The sequence below is a fragment of the Orycteropus afer genome, unplaced genomic scaffold (assembly GCF_000298275.1).
Source record: "Orycteropus afer afer isolate SDZICR_OR568_19922 unplaced genomic scaffold, OryAfe1.0 scaffold00182, whole genome shotgun sequence".
Taxonomy (NCBI): Eukaryota; Metazoa; Chordata; class Mammalia; order Tubulidentata; family Orycteropodidae; genus Orycteropus; species Orycteropus afer.
In genome coordinates, this window is record NW_006921769.1 from 5,045,527 (window position 1) to 5,065,551 (window position 20,025).

The 20,025-nt window shown below is 41.7% G+C and overlaps 1 protein-coding gene across 1 annotated transcript in view; it reads right to left on the minus strand.

The window, feature by feature from the left end:
* MOXD1 (monooxygenase DBH like 1) overlaps positions 1-19,789 on the minus strand; it is a 154,522-nt gene extending 134,733 nt beyond the window's left edge. The window contains exon 1 of the mRNA XM_007947392.1: positions 19,526-19,789. Within this exon, the coding sequence (XP_007945583.1) occupies positions 19,526-19,789 (264 nt within the window). The remainder of the gene's footprint in view (positions 1-19,525) is intronic.
* Between the last annotated feature and the right edge of the window lie 236 nt (positions 19,790-20,025).

Genomic DNA, 20,025 nt, shown 5'->3' on the forward strand with positions numbered 1-20,025 from the left:
CCTCCTGCCACAGATATAGTCAAACTGATTCCTATGTACTCCATCTGGTGAAGTCCATGTGTATAGCCACCATTTGTGTCACTGGCAAAAGGTATTTGCAAAGAATAACTCATTGGTCTTGAAAAATTCTAGCATGATCTCCAGTGTCATTTCTATCACCAAGACCATATTTTCTAACTACTGATGATTCTTCTTTGTTTCCAACTTTTGCATTCCAGTCACCAGTGATAATTAACACATCCTGATTGCATATTTGGTCAATTTCAGACTTCAGAAGTTGATAAAAATCTTCAATTTCCTCATCTTTGGCTTTGGTGGTTGGTGCATAAATTTGAATAATAGTAGTATTAACTGGTCTTCCTTGTAGGCGTATAGATATATCCTACCACTGACAGCACTGTACTTCAGAACAGATCTTGAAACATCCTTTGTGATGATGAATGCCATGCCATTCCTCTTCAAATTGCTATTCCCAGCATAGTAGATCAGATGGTTGTCTGATTCAAAATGGCCAAAACCAGGACATTTCAGCTCACTAATGCCTAGGATATCAATCTTTATGCATTCCATTTCATTTTTGACAACTTCCAATTTTCCTAGATTCATACATAGTTCATACCTTCCATGTCCCGATTATTAATGAGTGTTTGCAGCTGTTTCTCCTCAATTTGAGTCATGCCACGTCAGCAAATGGAGGTGGTCTCAAAAGCTTTACTTTATCTGTATCAGTAAGGATGGTTCTACTCTGATGATACAGCTCTTTCCCAGTCATATTTTGAGAGCCTTCTGACCTAAGGGGCTCATCCTCCTGCACTGTATTGGACAATGTTTCCAAGCTATTCATAAAGTTGTGCAGTAATGTAACAGACAGATCTTTCTCTATTATTCATAAGGTTTTCCCTGGCCAATTCTTTGAGAAGTGGATGGCCTCTTCCTTCTTCCTAGTCTATCTCAGTCTGTAAGCTGTGTTGAGACCTGTGCACCATGTGCAACCCTGCTGGTATTTGAAACAAACACCAGTGGCACAGCCTCAAACCTCACAGCAACACACAAGCCACCACAGTATGACAAACTGACAGACAAGTTTGTCACCCTTAGCTGTTTGAAACCTCTCTGCCCTCCCCTTCATCCTCCGGCTTTTCTCTTCCCCTGCTTTCCTGCCTCTTGGGGGTGCAGCCTGGGTCCCTCCCTTTACCTGGATCCCTGCTGTTGCTGGCTCTGTCGTCCCTCTGGCTTCCCCCCCACACACACACTGCTTTCCTACCTCTTTGGGGTAGGGCCTGAGTCCCTCCCCTTACCTGGATCCCTGCTGCTGCTGGCTCTGTCATCTCCCTGGCTTTTCTCTCCCCACCCCCTGCTTTCCTGCCTCTTGGGGCTGACGCCTGGGTCCCTAAATATATAGTTGCTAATATATTCCCTCCTATTCATTTCTTGAACAATCCAGAAGCATGCAGGTGAAGTAAAGCTGTTTTCACAAAATAAACAAGTTGGCAAACAACCTGAAGGACACCTAGAGTTTAAGTTCCCACCAAAGAAATGTATCACTGAAAAATATTTTTTTAAGAAATGTTCACACAGTATTTACTTTAACACTTCCAGTGACATGACAAGCTCAAGTCAAATCATTCCATTTTAATACCTCTGATTATCAGAAATTTATCTTACCATAAACCAAAATCTTCTATCTTTTAATGTACAGTAATTGGATCTTTTTTCCCCCTTCTCTCTAATAAGAAAAAAAAAAAAAAGACCAAACTCACTGCCATTGAGTCAATCAACTCATAGAGACGCCTCCTTGGGTTTCCGAGGCGGTATCCCTATGGAAGTAGACTGCCCAATCTTCCTTCTGAGGAGTGCCTGGTGGGTTTGAGCCACCAGCCTTCTGGTTAGCAGTCAAATGCCTTAGGCACTATGCCACCAGAGCTCCTGGAGCCTAATAAATAGCATCTAACCCATATTTTTGAAGCCAGACTGTCCACTATTTCAAAGACTCGATGGCACTTAACAACAACAACAACACACTTTTTTTCCTTCAACTGAAAAATTGGGACATTTGTCTTCATATTGTCTTCTGACAATTCCCTAAGTGACCAATTCATTATAATAGTACCTTGTGTTATCAAGTGCTTACAATGCACCACATACTCTGCTAAGAGTTTTACATGCCTATTCTATTCAATCCTCATAAACTCCCCTTGACTTAGATACCATTATCCCCCTTCTTCATAAAGGAAACCATCATCAGAGAGGTCACTTAGGAGTTTGCCCAGGGCCACATAGCTTATAAGTAGCTGTAAGTACAGGGATTCACACCCAATCTAGAATACTTCCTTGTCTTAACTGCTCAACAGCTATTCATCAGGTATTTCTCGAGGACCAGTCAAGCCATTAAATTGTTCCTGATACCTATGGAGGAACTGGCAGCAAACCACAGTCAGCAACTGGTAAATATCCCATTCACACCCTAATAAAATACTAATTATCCTCCACTCCTGCAACTCTTCTGCCACCTTCCTTCTGCAGATATAGCTTCAGGGCATTTCACTGCTTGTCATCTTTGAGAATGATAGACTAAAATCAAAAAACCGAAAGTTGTCATAGAGTCATTTCCGACTCCTGGCGACTCCTCATGCTGCAGAGTGTTCCATGAGTTTTTCAAAAGTAGATCACCGGTCTTTCTTCCCAGATGCATCTGGGTGGGTTGGAGGTTCCAACCTTTCATCTAGTCAAGTGCCCAACAGTTTGCACACCCAAGGACTTTGGAGGGAAGGGGCTGCGTATCTATTCACAGCATATAAGGAGATACAGCATATCTATTTATCTTGAAGCAATGCTTGAGAATTTTTCCAAATACAAAGGGAGTCTATTTTGTTATGGCTTATTCTAATAAAAGATTTTAGACCAGAACACTTCTCTTGGCTTAAATACAGGCTCAGAATCACCTGGGACTCTTATTTATTCAGATTCCTTTGTTGACCTGGGGCCAAGTATAAGTGGTAAATACTTGAATCTGTGTAGGCAGATACTCCTGATGCTTAGAAATAAAGAATAAGGTTGTTGTTGTTGTTGTTATGTGCTGTCGAGTCAGCCCTGACTCATAGCGACCCCTCCTTGGGTTTCCGAGGCAGTATCACTACGGAAGTAGGATTGCCCAACCTTCCTTCCGAGGAGTGGCTGGTGGGTTTGAACCGCCAGCCTTCTGGTTAGCAGTCAAGTGCCTTAGCCACTATGCTACCAGAGCTCCAGTTGACAAAATATATGTAGGAATAATGGAAGTCTATGAGGAGGAGAGAAAGGTTACTGGTTGAATGTGTTTTAAAATTGACCACTAACTTTTTCTTCAATTTCTGCTCTTGTTTCAGCGAAGAATGTGAGAAAATACTTAGAATTACCAACAAACTCATTAAACTCGTTTCAGAAATGCTTCCATATCAGAGACACCCACCTTATTTTTCTCTTCTTACAAAATAATCTTAAATGTCTAGGCATAGGCTAAGCCTTGCTTCAAACATCAAATGGTTACTCTGAATGGCTTTGCATGGGGTCATGCTTTGCATCAGTTCGCTCTATACCTAGACTCTTCCAAACATCTGCAGGATGATCACAAGGGAGCTGCCTAATCTTTATTAAAGAGCATGGTTATATAAGTCCATAAACTTGCCTCCACAGTGGAACCATCCGGGAAAACATAATAATCCCTGAGTACACCCCACAGACATTATGCTTTAATTGGTTTGAAGTATGGCTAGACACTGAAATCTTTAAATGATTCCCACATGTTTCCAACGCGTAGATGAGTTTGGGTACCACTGATAGAGGAAGTACCTTTCCTAGAAATCAGTTCCCTATTTTCTCTGCCAGCCTTCACTGTACTGCAATCTTCTTTAACATGAATCCATCTTGGTTCTATTCAGAGGGACCTGGGTATTCAAGGTATAGAAGGCATAGCTCCTATACAGTCTCATCAACCATGAGTTTCCTTGTATATGAGGTTTCAGCACATGAACTATGCAGGAAAAGATGTAACAATTTAGTTTTTTCTAAGAAACTGACATTTCAAAGTTTTAGTTTAAAATTGCATTAAAGGTAGAAATCTTCCCAGGACACAAGTTGTTTTGTTCATACAGTGTCTCAGGGTCCTCTGTTTCTGTGTACCATCGAGTCAGTTCTGATTCATAGCGACCCTATAGTACCTCGGTAAGGTTTAGCTCTCTATTGTGGAGGGTGAGAAAGAACACAAAGTACATGAGAGAAAAACCTTCACATGTAGTGTTAAGAAAGAATTTCTATAAAATCACCAATTTTCTAGATCAAAGCATTAGAGACTCCAACTGACTTACTAAACATCTGTATAATAATGCCACAGAAATAAGAAGGAGAGCTCGTGTGGTTTAGACACATTTGGGAAAAAAATTATATTTCCTGCAGGTAGGTGATTTATTATGTACAAGGTCTACTGAGTTCTTTGGTGCCTGTACCAGGTGATCCTCATAGTATACAATATTTTGAATTGTAAACACTATTGTTAACTTTGAAAGATAACCTGCACTTGTTTTCCTTTATGTTTGTATTATGGACATCCTAATTTGAAATGCTGACCCCATGTGTTCTCATGAGTCAGAAAAGACTTGAAGGCAACAGATTTGGTTTCGGTTTGGAATCTGAAATAGCTCACACAGTTGCCTGATTACCCTTATTACCCTATTTTAATGATGTGCACAGCACTTATCACTCCCTGTTTTCCTATTTGTTTCCAGCTTTGCCAAAATGTGAGCTCCATGATAGTATTCATTTCATCTTATTCAATGCTATATCCTCAGCATGTAGGGATACACAATAAGCCTTCGGTGGAATAAATGGATAATGAATATTCCCACTTGCTCTGCCTATAACAGTGAGTACTTTACTGAAATAGTCATGGTAAACTCGCAAATGATTCCAATGCTGTGTGACCTGGATCCTCAGGTTTGCATGTCTATAAAATGGGAGAAATAAGAGTACTGACCTCATTGGGCTTTTGTGAGAATTACAAGAGATAGAACATTTTAAGGACTTCTCACAATGCATGACGTATGTTAAGAGCTCAATAGAATGAAAAATTATAAAAATGTTTATCTATAACATTTTGAGTAGACCAAAAATAGAAAAATACAATGATTGTATTTTATCAATCTTTTGGAAAAAGTATTTCATAATATATGCTCTTTGACTATTTAGGAAGCAAATTAGAACATGGTTTTAATGTACGATACAGCTTGCTTGCAGGAGTAGAAACGGTGCCTAATCAAGAGTCAGAAAAAATGAATCCAGGCTGCTGAGCTGTGTGGCCTCAGAGAAGTCATCTGGGGAGTCAGGGGAGATTTAAGCTCTTAAGAGGCAGCAAGTAAATACAGAAAGCATTGAATACTTTTATTAATAATTTATCTGAATAAGACAGACTTTCACAGCAAATTAAAGTTGGCCCATATACTCTTTGTATACCACATATCATTCCAATATAATTCCAATGTTACGGTTAACAAAAATTATCTATTTGAAGTTATTTTGGCAAAAGATCATATATGCTGTCCTTATGCATAGCTGTTTTTTGGTTATTGTTCTACTCTAGAATTTTGCAAGTAAAAAAGGCATTGTGGTAATAATGTTTTTGTGTCAATGTGGCCGGGCCTGGTTGAGTGGCCGGGCAGCTGGATGTAGTATTCCCTATAAGGAGACTGGTAACCAATTCCATGGTGGAATCTACTGTGAGCAGCTGAGAAGCTGCCTTAGGGATGTGGTCTGCTTCCTGTATATAAGGAGAAGCCTTGGGGAATGGTCTCTAGCTTATGGCACGCTTGAACCCTGCATGCAGCCAAGATGTTCAGCAGCCTGCCATGCTCTACTGACCTTGGGACTTTCAATGGACTTGAATTAATGGCCTGCCATGTGGTTTGGTAACATCAGGACTGTGCCTTTTTACTTGTCAACCTTGGGCTTGTCCACCTCAGCAGCCAGCAGCTGAGTGAAGAAAAACCTCTAGCTTCAGTGGGCCGAGAGCAGGAGGCAGAGCTGAAGCCCAAGATTGAGGGGCTTTCACCCAGCTGCTAGAGTCTGGCACTTTAAACTCAAGACTGAAAGCCTCCAAACTGTAAGACAATTTTTTTCTGTTTAAAAGTTCTTTGCTAGATACTTAAAAACACTTCTAATAGGCAGCACCATAAGGCAACCATAAGTATAGTTTATTTTTTATGTTAGATATGGATCAAACATCTTCCAGAAACACATGATGTGTAATTTATTCATCTCTTTTGCCAGCAACTTTATTTTAATAGGACTCTATTACAGATGAACCAATAAAACCTCATTCAGTGTCTTTGAAGTGGACTCTTGCTTCTCCTTCCAAGATTTCAGAAATGTGCCGATGGTTGCCTGAAGCCTTGAACTCTGTTTGTTAATTCAGATGCATTGTTCCCTTGGCTGTCAGGTCTGCCCATTTCCTCCGGCTGGCATTCGGAAATCATCTGTTAGGCCAGAGAGTCACACGGTTGAAGACTAGCATCATGTGGTACAGCGGTACACTGCAGCATGTGTCCTTATTACAAATGCATCAAAGCGTGAAGCTTGGAGAGACCCCTTTGTCATCTGAAATTTGGGGCATAATCTGAAAACTTATAAATATCTCTTTATAAAGCACCAGCTGAGCTGTGTTGGGGCTGCACACTCTTCATCGGTCCCTTACAGCCTGTCAATCTGCTTTCCAAACATCTTTTTTTTTTTTTTGCTGTTGGCTAGGGTGCACTTAAAAGAAGCACATCATTAACCGCAAAGAATGCTCACTGTTTTCTGTGATTTCAAATCAGTTCCAAGCACTTCCTCAGCAAGCAGCCCAGCATCAATTATCAGGCTGCTGAAGACTTACTCCTCCTCATCACTGAAAGGCTTCAGTTTTTGGGACAGCCAGCAAGCAAGGCTGTAACAAATGACGACATATGTTTCGGCCTCCATTCACTAGCGATTTATACCCCCCAAAGGAAGGGTGAATCAATTTTTGTGCAAATTCAACAGGCACATCTGACAATGCTGCTCTCTTCTCTAACCCACACAAACTAGCCATTCAGCAACCCGATTTACTTGCTTCAGATGGGAGCTCACAGTTGCTAAGCGGTTGGGGGTGGGGGAGTTGCTCTGTCAAAAAGGGGCAAAGAATAAGGAAAGGAGATGAATCCATCAAGAAAGTGAGAACTGGTTCACTGAGACAATATAGTGAGGTTTTTAAAAAGCCAATGCAAAAAAAAAAGAAAAGAAAAGAATGTCTCCAACCCTAACCCTAACACTTCTGTGAAAGATAGCATAGAAACAGACCTCCAGACCTCAGCAGCATTACAAGGGTGACATTTCCATGAACATGAACACTCCAGAACAAGTTATATGTCAGACTGCACTGAGACAAGCTTCAGTTTACAACCACAACACTTCAATCATACTTGGTTATACACCCATTCAGGACACAGCTCAGAAAGGGTCAGAAAGGTTAAAAAATATTGTTGTTGTACCTCAAGTCAGTTCCAACTCATAGCAAACCGTGTACAACCAAATGAAACACTTTTCGATACAGTCCGGTCTTTGCAATCATGTTTGAGCCCACTGTTGCATTCACCATGACAATCGATCTTGTTAGGGGTCTCCCTCTTTACCACTGACCCTCTACTTTACCAAACAGGATGTCCTTCTCCAGGGACTGGTCCCTCTTGATAACATGTCCAAATTACATGAGACAAAGTCTCACCATACTTGCTTCTAAGGAGCATTTGGCTATACTTCTGCCAAGACAGATGGGTTCATTCCTCTAGCAGTTGAGGGTACATTCAATATTTTTTGAAAACACCATAATTCAAAGGCATAAATTCTTCTTTGATTTGCCTCATTTATTATCCATCTTTCATATGCAAATGAAAATACAATGCTTAGGTTATGCGCACCTTAGTTCTCAAAGTAATGTCTTTGCTTTTTAACAATATGAAGTTTTTCGTAGCATACTTCCCCATTGCAACATATTGTTTGAGTTCTTGACTGCCATCTTCATGGGTATTAATTGGGGATCCAAATAAGGTGAAATCTATGACAACTTCAATCTTTACTCCATTTATCATGATGCCACTTATTAGTTCAGTTGTGGGGACTTTTGTTTTCATTATGTTGAGATATAATCCATACCTAAAGCTATAATCTTTGATCTTCAACAGTTGTTGTTCTTGTTATGTGCTGTTGAGTCAGATCTGACTCATAGTGACCTTTCCTTGGGTTGTGGAGGCAGTATCACTACAGAAGTAGATTGCCCAACCTTCCTTCTGAGGAGTGGCTGGTGGGTTTGAACCGCGTGCCTTCTGGTTAGCAGTCAAGTGCCTTAGGCACTATGCTACCAGAGCTCCTCAACAGTAAGTGCTTCAAATTTTCTTTCATTTCAGCAAATAAGGTGTGTCACCTTCATATCTAGGGTTGTAATGAGTCTTCCTTCAATCCTGATGCCATGTTCTTCTGGATATGGTCCAGCCTCTCAGATTATTTGCTCTGAATACAGACTGAACAAATATGGTGAAAGGATACAGCCCTGACACATACCTTTCTTGATTTTAAACCACTCAGTATTCCTTGTTCTGTTAGAACAACTGCCTCTGGGTTTATGAACAGGATCCTTAGAAGCACAGTTAAGTGGTCTAGAATGTCTATTCTTCACAATGTTATACATAATCTGTTATGAACCACACAGTCGAATGCCTTTGCATAGTCATCAAAACACTAAACATCTTTCTGGTCTTCTCTGCTTTTACCAAAGATTCATCTCACATGAGTGATGATATCCCTTGTTCCACATTCTCCTCCGAATCTGGCTTCAATTTCTGGCATTCCTTGTCAATGTAGTACTGCAACTGTTTTTGAAGTATTTTCAGCATAATTTTCCTTGCATGTGATACATATTCATGATAATGTTGACTAATATCCACATTCTATTGGGTCACCTTTCTTTGGAAAGGATACAAACATGGATTTCTTCCAATAACTTAGCCAGGGAGCTGTCTTCCAAATTTCTTGACATAGATGAATGAGTGCTTTCAGTATTGCATTGGTTTGTGGCAACATCTCAGTTGGTATTTCATCAATTCTTAGAACCTTGTTTACTGCCAATGCCTTCGTGCAGCTTGTATTTCTTCTCTCACTATCATAAGTTCTTGATCATATGCTACCTCCTGACATGGTTAAATATTTCTTCCTGCATCATTAAACATTTTGTCCATTGAACTCTTCAGTATTATGAGTCGAGTCCTGGATATTTTCTTCAGTTCTTTTTTCTTGAGAAATGCCAAGAGTGCTCTTCTCTTTTGGCTTTCTGATTGCAGGTGTTTGCACATTCACTATGATACTTCAGCTGGTCTTCTCGATCCACCCTTTGGAATCTTCTGTTCAGCTCTTTTCTCATTTCTTCTATTCAATTTAGCTACTCTACATTCTAAGTTTCACAGACTCTAATGACATAATTTTTGGTCTTTCTTTCCTGTTTTTCTAATGAGCTTTTTTGCTTTCTTCATGCTTCATGTGCTTAATGTCATCCCACAACTGGCGGGATGACAGTCGTCAGTCATAAGTGTTCAATGCATCAAATCTATTCCTGAAATGATTTCTAAATTCAGTGGGACGTACTCAAGATTGTACTTTGCCTCTTGTGAATTTGTTTCAATTTTCTTCAGCTTCAAATTGAACTTGTATGTGCGCAAATAATGATCTGTTTTGCAGTCATCCCCTGACCTTGTTCTGACTGATGATACTGAGCTTCTCCATTGTCTCGTCCCACAGTTGCAGTTGTTTTGATTCCTGTGTATTCCACCTGGTGAGGTCCATGTGCATAGCTGCCATGTATGTTGTTGTATGTTAATTTAAAAAAATATTTCCAATAAATAGGTCATTGGCCTTGCAAAATTCTATCATGTGATCTCCAGCACTATTGCTATCACCAAGGCCATATTTTCCTACTACTGATCCCTCGTCTTTATTTCTAACTTTTACCAGTTATTCTCAATACCTCTTGATTGCATGCTTGATCAATGTCAGATTGCAGAAGTTAGTAAATATCTTCAATTTCTTCTTCTTTGGTATTAGTGGTTGATGCATACACTTAAATAATAGCCATATTAACTGGTCTTCTTTGATGGTGTATAGATATTATTCTATCACTGACAGTGTTGTAATTCAAGATAGACTTTGAAATTTTTTTTTTTTTTTTTTTTTTTTGACAATGAAGACAACCGCATTCATTTTTGTCATTCCCAGCACAGGAGACCATGATTGTCTGATTCAAAATGGCCAATACCAGCCCATTTCAGCTCACAAATGCCTAGCATATTGATCTTCAAGGGTTACCTTTCACTTTTGACAACATTCAATTTTCTTAGATTCATATTTCATATATTCCATGTTCCAATTACTAATGGACTCTTCTAGCTGTTTCCTCTTACTTTGAGTGGTGCTGCATCAGTAAATGAAGGTTTCAAAACCTTTACTCCATTCACATTATTAAAGTCAAGTCTACTTTGAGGAGGCACTTCTTCGCTAGTCATATTTTGAGTGCCTTGCAACCTGCCATGCTCATCTTCCAGCACTATTATCAGGCAGTGTTCTACTGGTATTCATAAAGTTGTCACTGGCAACTTTTTCAGAAGTAGTTCACCAGGTCTTTCTTCCCAGTCTGTCTAAGTCTGAAGTTCTACTGAAACCTGTTCACTGTGGGTGGCCCTGTTGACATTTGAGACACCAGTGGCATAGCTTCCAGCATCACAGTTCCACACATGCCATTACAATATGGACAGGACAAATGTCCACAATACCATGTCTCTGGGAGTGGTATAATTTTAACTCTGGTTAAGCCTGAGGCAAGGAAATTCAAAATCTGCTTTCTGTTCCATACACCTATAGACAAATGTCACACTGCCATCTAGAAATGTTCTCATTGGGGCTAAGCCTGAATTGATGATTGATAACTGCTCAGGTTCAAGTTCTCTTCTCTTTCAGTAAACGAGGTTGTGTCATCTGCCTACCCACAGGTTAACTGTCTTGCTCTAATCCTGATATCACATTCTTCTCATATAGTCTTGCTTCTCAGATTACCTGATCAACATACAGATAAAATAAGTATGGTGAAAGGATACAACCTTGGCACACACCTTTCCTGATTTTAAACCATGCAGTATCCCCTTGTTCTGTTTGAATGACTGCCTTTTGGTCACTGTATAGGTTTCTCATGAGCACAATTAAGTGTTCTGGAATTCCAACTCTTTGCAATCTTATCCATAACTTGGTATCATCCACACAATCAAATATCTTTGAGTAGCCAATAAAACACAGATAAACATCTTTCTGGTATCCTCTGGTGTCAGCCCAGATGCACCTGACATCAACAATGATATCCCTCATTCCACATCCACTTCATAATCCAGCTTGAATTTCTGGAAGTTCCCTGTCGATGCGCTGCTGCAACAATTTTTGAAGTATCTTTGGTGTAATTTTATTTATGTGTGTGATGTTAAAGGAGCTCTGGTAGCACAGTGCCTAAGGCATCTGACTGCTAACCAGAAGGTTGGTGGTTCAAACCCACCAGCCACTCCATGGAAGCATGACTGGGCAATTTATTTCTGTAAAGATTTACTGCCTCAGAAACCCAGTGGGGTCACTATGAGTCACAGGAATCAACCTGATGACAGAGGCTTTGGTTTGAATTGTGTGTGATGTTAATGATAATTGTTCAATAATTCCCACATTCTGTTTGACCACCTTTCTTGGAATGGGCACAAACACGAATCTCTTCCAATCAGTTGGCCAGGTAGCTGTCTTCCAAATTCCTTAGCATAGATGAGTGAGCACGTCCAGTATTGTATCTATTTGTTGAAACATATCAGTTGGTATTCTGCAAATTCCTGAAGCCTTGTGTTTTGCCAATGCTTTTAGTGCATCTTGGACTTCTTCCTTCAATACCACTGGTTCTTGATTATATGCTATCTTCTGAAAGGAATGAACACCAACCAATTATTTTTGGTATAGTGATCCTGTGTGTTCCTTCAGTTTTCTTTTGAAGTTTCCAGCACTGTTCAATATTTTACCCATAGAATACTTCAGGATTGCAACTCAAGACTCAATTTTTTTTCAGTTCTTTCAGCTCAAGAAATGCCAAGCATGTTCTTCTCTGTTTTATGAAAGCAAAGAAGACCTGAAACACTCACTGATGAAGATCAAAGACAACAGCCTTTATATTGATTACACCTCAACATAAAGAAAAGAGAAATCATCACAATTGGACCAATAAACAGCATCATGATAAACGGAGAAAAGACTGAAGTTGTCAAGGATTTCAGTTTACTTGGATTCACAATCACTTCCCATGGAATCAGCAGTCAAACAATGAAATGATGTATTGCATTGAGAAAATCTGCTGCAAAAGACCTCTTTCAACCGGTAAATAAAACACAGGATTAAAATGCACTTGACCCAAGCTATGGTATTTTCATTTAGCGCCTATAATTGGGAAAGTTGAGCAATGAATAAGGAATATAGAAGAAGAATTGATGCATCTGTATTATGGTGTTGGCAGAGAATATTGATTACACCATGGACCACTTGAAGAATGAACAAATATGTCTTGGAAAAAGTACAACCAGAATGCTCATTACAAGCAAGGATGGCTATACAACTATGAGACCAGAAGAACTAGATGGTGCCTGGCTATCACTGTCAACCACTCTGAGGAGGATCTGTGTAGGAGATCCTGGATAAAGTGGGAGAACAATGTGGAGCAAAACTCAAAATCATTTAAAAAAAAGGGGGGGGGGAGATCAGGTTTGCTAGTCTGATAAAAGCCTGATAGAACCACTGAGCCTATGGCCCCTACCTGCCCTTCAGGTCTGGAATTGAACCCACTCCTGTGGCTTCCAGCCAAACAAAAGACAGGCATATTGGCTGAACATTTACATTAGCTAGATACACTTCTTGGACAGAACAATCATGGGAAAATAGAAGGGCTGTGTATGCACAGGGAGACAGCTCAAGGGGCAGGAGAGCATGGGACGGAAGGACACAGGGAAGAGGTAACATGGGAAAGAAGTGGGAAGGGAGCTGTTGCATTGTGGTAAAGTGTAATCAATGTCATGAGACAAAGTGTATATGTGAGCTGCTGTGTGGAAAGTGAATTTGCTCTGTAAACTTTCACCCAAATCACAATTTTTAAAAAAGCGAGGTTGTCAAGACTGTGTCTAATATACTTTGGATATGTTATCAGAAGGAATCAGTCCCTGGGGAGGTACCACATGCTTGACAAAGTAGAGTGTCAGTGAAAAAGAGGAAGACCCTCTATGAGTTGGACTGACAGAGTGGCTGCAACAATGGCCCAAACACAGCAATGATTGTGAGAGTGGTGCAGGACTAGGCAGTGTTTCATTCTGTTGTACACAGGGTTGATATGAGTTGGAGCTGATTATACAAGGAAGCACCTAATAATACAAGGAAGATGGGGCAATCTACTTCCATAGTGATACTGCCTCGGAAACCCAAGGAAGGGTTGCTATGAGTCAGGACCAACTCGAAGGTATATAACAACAACAACAATAATATAACAAAACAACAAGGACTGCTTGGCAGCTACTCAAAGGTCAGCTGTTCAATCCCACCAGCCACTTCATGGAAGAAAGATGTGGCAGACTGCTTCCCAAAAATGCCTTTTAAACCCTGTGGGGCAGTTCTACACTGTACTACAGGGTCACTATGAGTCAGTAGCAGAGCAACAGGTTTGTTTGTTTTAATCATGGAAAATGATCCCTGGTAGTGCTATGGTTAAACTGTTGGCCACTAACCAAAAGGTTGGTAGTTCAAACTCATCAACCATTTGTAGGAGAAAAGATCAGGTGATTTGTTCCCATAAAGATTACAGCCTAGGAAACTCAATGAGGTAGTTCTATTCTGTCACATTGGGTCACTACTAGTCAGAAATGAGTCAACAGCACATAACAACAACAACAACAACAACAACAGCCATTGTAAGGTCTTCTTCCATACAAGAGACCCAGGTTCCATTTCCAGACAATTTATCTCATGCATAGCCATCACTCATCTGTTACTGGAAGCTTGCATGTTGCTATGATACTGAGCAAGTTTCAGCAGAGCTTCCACACTAACAAAGAACAGGAAAAAAGGCCTGGTGATCTACTTCTGAAAATCAGCCAATGAAAACTTTATGGCTCACAATGGTCTGAGCCCATCATGCAAGGGGTCACCATGACTTGAGAATGACTCAACTACAGCTGAAAACCACCACCACTGAAAGGAGTCCATGGGTGATGCAAATGGTTAACACACTCTGCTGCTAATGGAGGACCGGAAGAAAGGACTGACAATCTACTTCTGAAAAACTAGCCATTGAAACCATATGGAGTACAGTTCTACTCTGACACACATGGGGTTGCTCTAAGTCAGAATCAATTCAATGGCAGCTGGTTTAACCATTAAAACTATGGGGCTGCCAATTCTTTTTATGGGTAGAGGGGCAGAGGGAGTACCAAACTGGAAAATGTACCAAGGGTTCACTAATTATGTGTGCGTTTGTAGGGCAGAGACAGAGAAAAGGTGAACAAGTGAACACTGCCTTTCAACATCAGCAGTGACGAGAGAGTGGACATATACGGACAGGTACTCCAAAGAGGTGGTAAGAAGGAGACTGTGGCAAGTCACTGAGGATGGGTGTGGTAGAACACATTTCCTAAGATGCCTCACTAATATATCTCATTCCCATGGGGTTCTTTTATAAAGTGATATTGAGGAGGAGTCTATGTTCCCTCTTAAATCTGGTGAGCCTATAACCACAGCAGAAGAGATGTTATATGACTCAAAGGCTAATCTTAAAAGACTACACAGCTTCCATCTGGGGCCCTTGGTATGTTCACTTTGGGGATCCAGTCAGGTTAGGAAGCCAAGCAGCCACATGCAAGGCCACACTCCATTCACAGTACTAGCTAAGGTCCCAGTCAACAGACAACATCAACCACCAGACATATGAGTGAGGGAACCTTCAGATAATTCCCACCATCCACTGACACCTAGTGAAACAGAGAAGAGCTGTCCCAACCAAGCCTGTTCAAACTGCAAACTTGGGAGCAATCATTGTGTTTACCCACTGCCACTGAGTTGATTCTGACTGGGTTTCCAAGGCAGTAAATCTTTATAGAAGCAGCTAAAAAAAAAAACAAACTGACTGCTGTCAAGTCATTTACGACTCATAGTGACACCCTTTGAGTTTCCGAGGCAGTATAACTACCAAAGTAGATAGTCCAGTCTTCCTTCTGCGGAGTGGCCGGTGGGTTTCAACCACCAACATTCTGGTTAGCAGTCAAATGCCTTAGGCACTACACCACCTGCCTCATATTTCTTGTGCAGAGCGGCTGGTAGGTTCAAACCATAGACCTTTTGTTTAGCAGCCAAATGCCCTAACCTACACCACCAGAGCTCTTTAATCTTTGTGTTAAACCACATTGTGGGGTGGTTTATTACACAATGATAGGGAACCAGAACAATGGTCAAGGCCTACGTGATGCACAGTTCTAGGACACACCAGCATCCACGTTGTTTCCTGACTCTGGACCTATTTTGTGGCACAGAATTACCCTAGCCTGAAAAAAATGGGACCTGTCTCTCTGTTTCTCATCTATCTTCATAATTAAGGTTGATTCTTTATTAAGCTTGGCTTTTGTTTCTTCCTGGTCCCATTTTTTCAAACATAACATTAAAAAGAATACACTGACTTTTAATAGAACCAACTATCCCACAGAATGTTTTAAGTTGCCCATGCGATACATCCTAACTAAAATTGTGTGTGTATATATGTCACTGATATTTAGTAATCAGATTTTATTTAGTACTCTGAAGATTTTATAAATGTTCATCTTTCTCTCTCAAAAATAAGGAGATTTGGCAACACAGGCTTTGTACTCCCATGTGGCAGTAACAAGCTCACTAAACTGTTGTTTCCTCAGTTTAGTCGACTCTCTGCTGCATTACATCCTACCTACTCCACTATAGCCCAAGTCCATCGCTCTCTTATAGTTCCTGCCTGATCCCTACAAATATCTGGATTTGTGACATCTAGTTAGTCAATAATTTTCTACCCAGTTGGTTGGGATTTGCTCCTATATGTTATGCAGGAGTTAAAACCCTATTGAAAAGAATATAAAGTAACCAGAAAAATAAACGTCAGAATAATAGAAGAATGAAAAATATTCAATGATCAAGTTTGAATAAAGAAAAAATGAAATAAAACATATGGATATTTATGATATGCTACTACTCGTCTGTAAGTTTGTTGTACTGTGGTGGCTTGAATGTTGCTGTGAGGCTGGAGGCTATGCCACTGGTATTTCAAATGCCAGGAAGGTCACCCATGGTGGACAGGTTTCAGCGGAGCTTCCAGACTAAGACAGATTTGGAAGAAGGAAGGGGCCATCCACTTCTTAAAGAATTGGCTAGTGAAAACTTTATGAACAGCAGTGAAACACTGTATTATACATTATTGGAAAACTTTATGAATAGCCCTGAAACTTCTCCAACATAGTGCCAGAATATGAGCCCCTCAGGTCGGAAGGCACTCAAAATATGACTGGGCAAGAGCTGGCTGTTCAGAGTAGAGTCAACCTTAATGATGTGGATGGAGTAAAGCTTTCAGGACCCTCATTTGCTGATGTAGCACAACCGGAAACAAGAAGAAACAGCTGCAAACATCCATTCATAAACAGAACATGGAATGTACAAAGTATGAATCTAGGAAAACTGGAAGTTGTCAAAAATGAAATGGAACACATAAAGATCAATATCCTAGGCATTGTTGTTGTGTTGTTGTTATGTGCCATAGAGTCGGACCCAACTCATAGCGACCCCTCCTTGGGTTTCTGAGGCAGTATCACTATGGAAGTAGATTGCCCCGTCTTCCTTCCGAGGAGTGGCTGGTGGGTTTGAACCGCCAGCCTTCTGGTTAGCAGTCAAGTGCCTTAGCCACTATGCTACCAGAGCTCCCATCCTAGGCATTAGTGAGCTGAAATGGACTGGTTTTGGCCATTTTTGAGTCAGACAACCATATGATCTACTATGCCAGGAATGACACATTGAAGAGGAATAGCAAAGCATTCATCATCACAAAGGATGTTTCAAGATCTGTCCTGAAGTACAATGCTGTCAGTGATAGGATAATAATCATATGACTACAAGGAAGACCATTAATACTACTATTATTCAAACTTAATTTTCATGTTAAGAAAAGTTCTTTGTTTCAATACTCATCTGAAGAACACTCAATTAATTCTTAAACTAAAAACACAAACCCACTTCTGTTGAGTTGATTCCAACTCACAGTGACCCTATAGGGCAGACTGGAACTGTCCCATAGGGTTTCCAAGGCTGTAAATATTTATGGAAGCAGATTGTCTTGTCTTTCTCCCACAGAGGTGCCAGTGGATTAAAACAGCTGAACTTTTGGTTAGTAGTCAAGTACTTTAACCACTATACCACCAAAGCTCCTGAATTAAGTCTTAGGCAATCTTTCTCAAGTACTACTAAAAGTGTGAAACATACTATATTTTAACAAAGTCTGTGTAACAGGCTTCTATTCTTGGCCTTTTATTTAATATCAAATTGGGTGGGTTTTCTAGAAATGCTATTCTTTGGAGGTGGAGGGGAAAGCAGGTCAACCCTGTTTCATGATGTTACCATAGTAAGTATTCTGAGGTCTTATTCTCCAAAGTACATAAGGACAATTAAGGGGTTTGCTTTGCATCCATTTAAAAAAAAAAAAAAAAAGTGGCTCAAATAGATATTTAAACAAGGTCTTTTCTACTTCTTATCATAGGAGGGTAAGTTATTCAGCTAGGGAGGCTTGTGTTTCGGTTCACAAAATTGTTTCACTAATTGAATATCTGAGATTCTGCAGCAAGGGGAACTTTTTCCATTCAGGACTTGTTTGGCACAGTGTAATCCTTATAAAAGCATTTTATTGGAGCTGTATTTATTTTTGGAAGAAAGGATTAATTAATGAAAAATAGGCAATGGGACAGTTTTGAACCTTTTATTGCTGTCATCTTCTCTATTTCTAACAGAAGTTAGCAGCTCAGTGACAGAATCAGGGTTTAAACTTGGTGGCATGTCAGAGTCAAAACTTTATGAAAGTTGACTTTACAAGCCAGGAACAATTTCACTGAGAAATGCATTCTGAAGTAAGTCAGGTACATTGATTTTAATATAATTCACGCCTTAACAAAATGCCAGAACTAGGAGTTTTCCTTTAGACCAATAAACTTACCATTCTGAAGTATTCTGGGATGAATTTTAATAAATAACAAAAAGTGCATATTCACCATGATGTTTTGTCATCATTAAAAGTGTTCAAATATTGGCCACGATAAAATACACAAAGATGTTCAGACCTAATCATCATTACCTAATCAGTGGTTACCCAAACATTCTGGTTATCTGCCAATTCCTCTTTTTTCCCTATTTCTAAAGACATCTATCAGCAGGTAGTGTGGCAGCTCAGGCTCCTTTAAGCAAATCCACAGCTGTCAACTTTGTTTGCTGTCAAATTAAGTGAAAAGTTCTGCCATAGGTTTGGGAGAGTTTTGCCTGGGGACTATAGGTTTTGTAGATCTCTAAATGCGCTTTCTATGCAGTTCGTTGGATAGCAAAAGCAAAAAACTCTTCACCTTCCGGTTGATTCTGACTCACAGGGACCCTACAGGGCAGAGTTGGGATGCCCCATAGGGTTTCCCCGGCAGTAAATCTTTACAGAAGCAGACTGCCTCATCTTTCTTTCCGCACAGGAGCTGGTGGGTTGGAAGCGTTGACCTTTTGGTTAGCAGCCAAGCGCTTTAAGCACTGCACCACCATACCTCCCCATGGGACAGCAAAGTTCCCAAGCAATTCTTGCCGGCTCTCCTTTCAATTCGCTCAAGAAGTAGCTGACAGAGCCCAGCGCCTGGGGGCTCCATTTGGGAAGTTCTCGATCGCCAACCGTAGACAGTTACATAGCAGAGTGCTAAAATTCTCCGGTGCCCCAATTCTGAGCGCTGTCCCTTAGGTCCCCCAAAGCAGGGGTCTCACTTCCTTTCATCAGGGATGAAGGAGGATGTGTGGCAGGTATGTCCACGGTGGAGCTCTGTAAAGGATGGCGCCAGGGACAGGGCAGTGTTCAGAGAGGGAAAACGGCCAGGAGTGACTGCGCTCAGCTTCCCGGAGCGAAAACTCTCGGAGCCGAGTCGCAGGCGCCTTCCGCTCAGAGGGAGCAGGAGTTGCCCGCGAAGGTGAGAAAGAATGCAGAGCTAGGGATACGCCACTGCAGGGCGCGAGGATGCCCAGCCTTGGCCGGTGATCGCGCGAGGGATCTCTCGACCCTGCGCCCCTGCTCCTGGCACTTTCCTATGATCCGAACCGGGATGGGGGCTTGGTAGGGCGGACTCCCGGAGCGGGACAAGTTTACCTGGAGGTAGGGCCGCCCGTGGGCCACTCCGCCCACGACGATGTCTGCCGAGGCCATGGCCCCAGTAGGCGAGAAGCCGAAGCCCACGTAGCCGGCGGTGCGCACCTCGAGGCGGAAAGTGAGACGGCCGCCTCGCTGGCCCCAGCTCAGCCAGTACTTGCCCTCCGAGTCCAGGACCGTGCGGTGCGGGTAGGGTCGGTCCGAGCCCGCCGCGGCCGCCCCGGGGAGCAGCGCCCACAGCAGGAACAGCAGCCAGTTGCACATGGTCGGGCTCCGCGGAATGAGCGAGCGCGAGCCGAGGCACGCGGGGCGGCAGCGGCGGGAGGCTCGGACCGCCCCTCGGCCCGAGCGCCGGGAGGGGCCGGCCCACTCTCCCCGCCCCGGCCGCTCGGCGCGCTCTGTCCCGTCCCGTCGGGCCGCGTCCTGTCTGCTCTCGCCCGGCGGGGCCCTTCCCGCCGATCCACCTGCAGCCCCCAGGCTGACCTTGGTCCCCGAGGTCT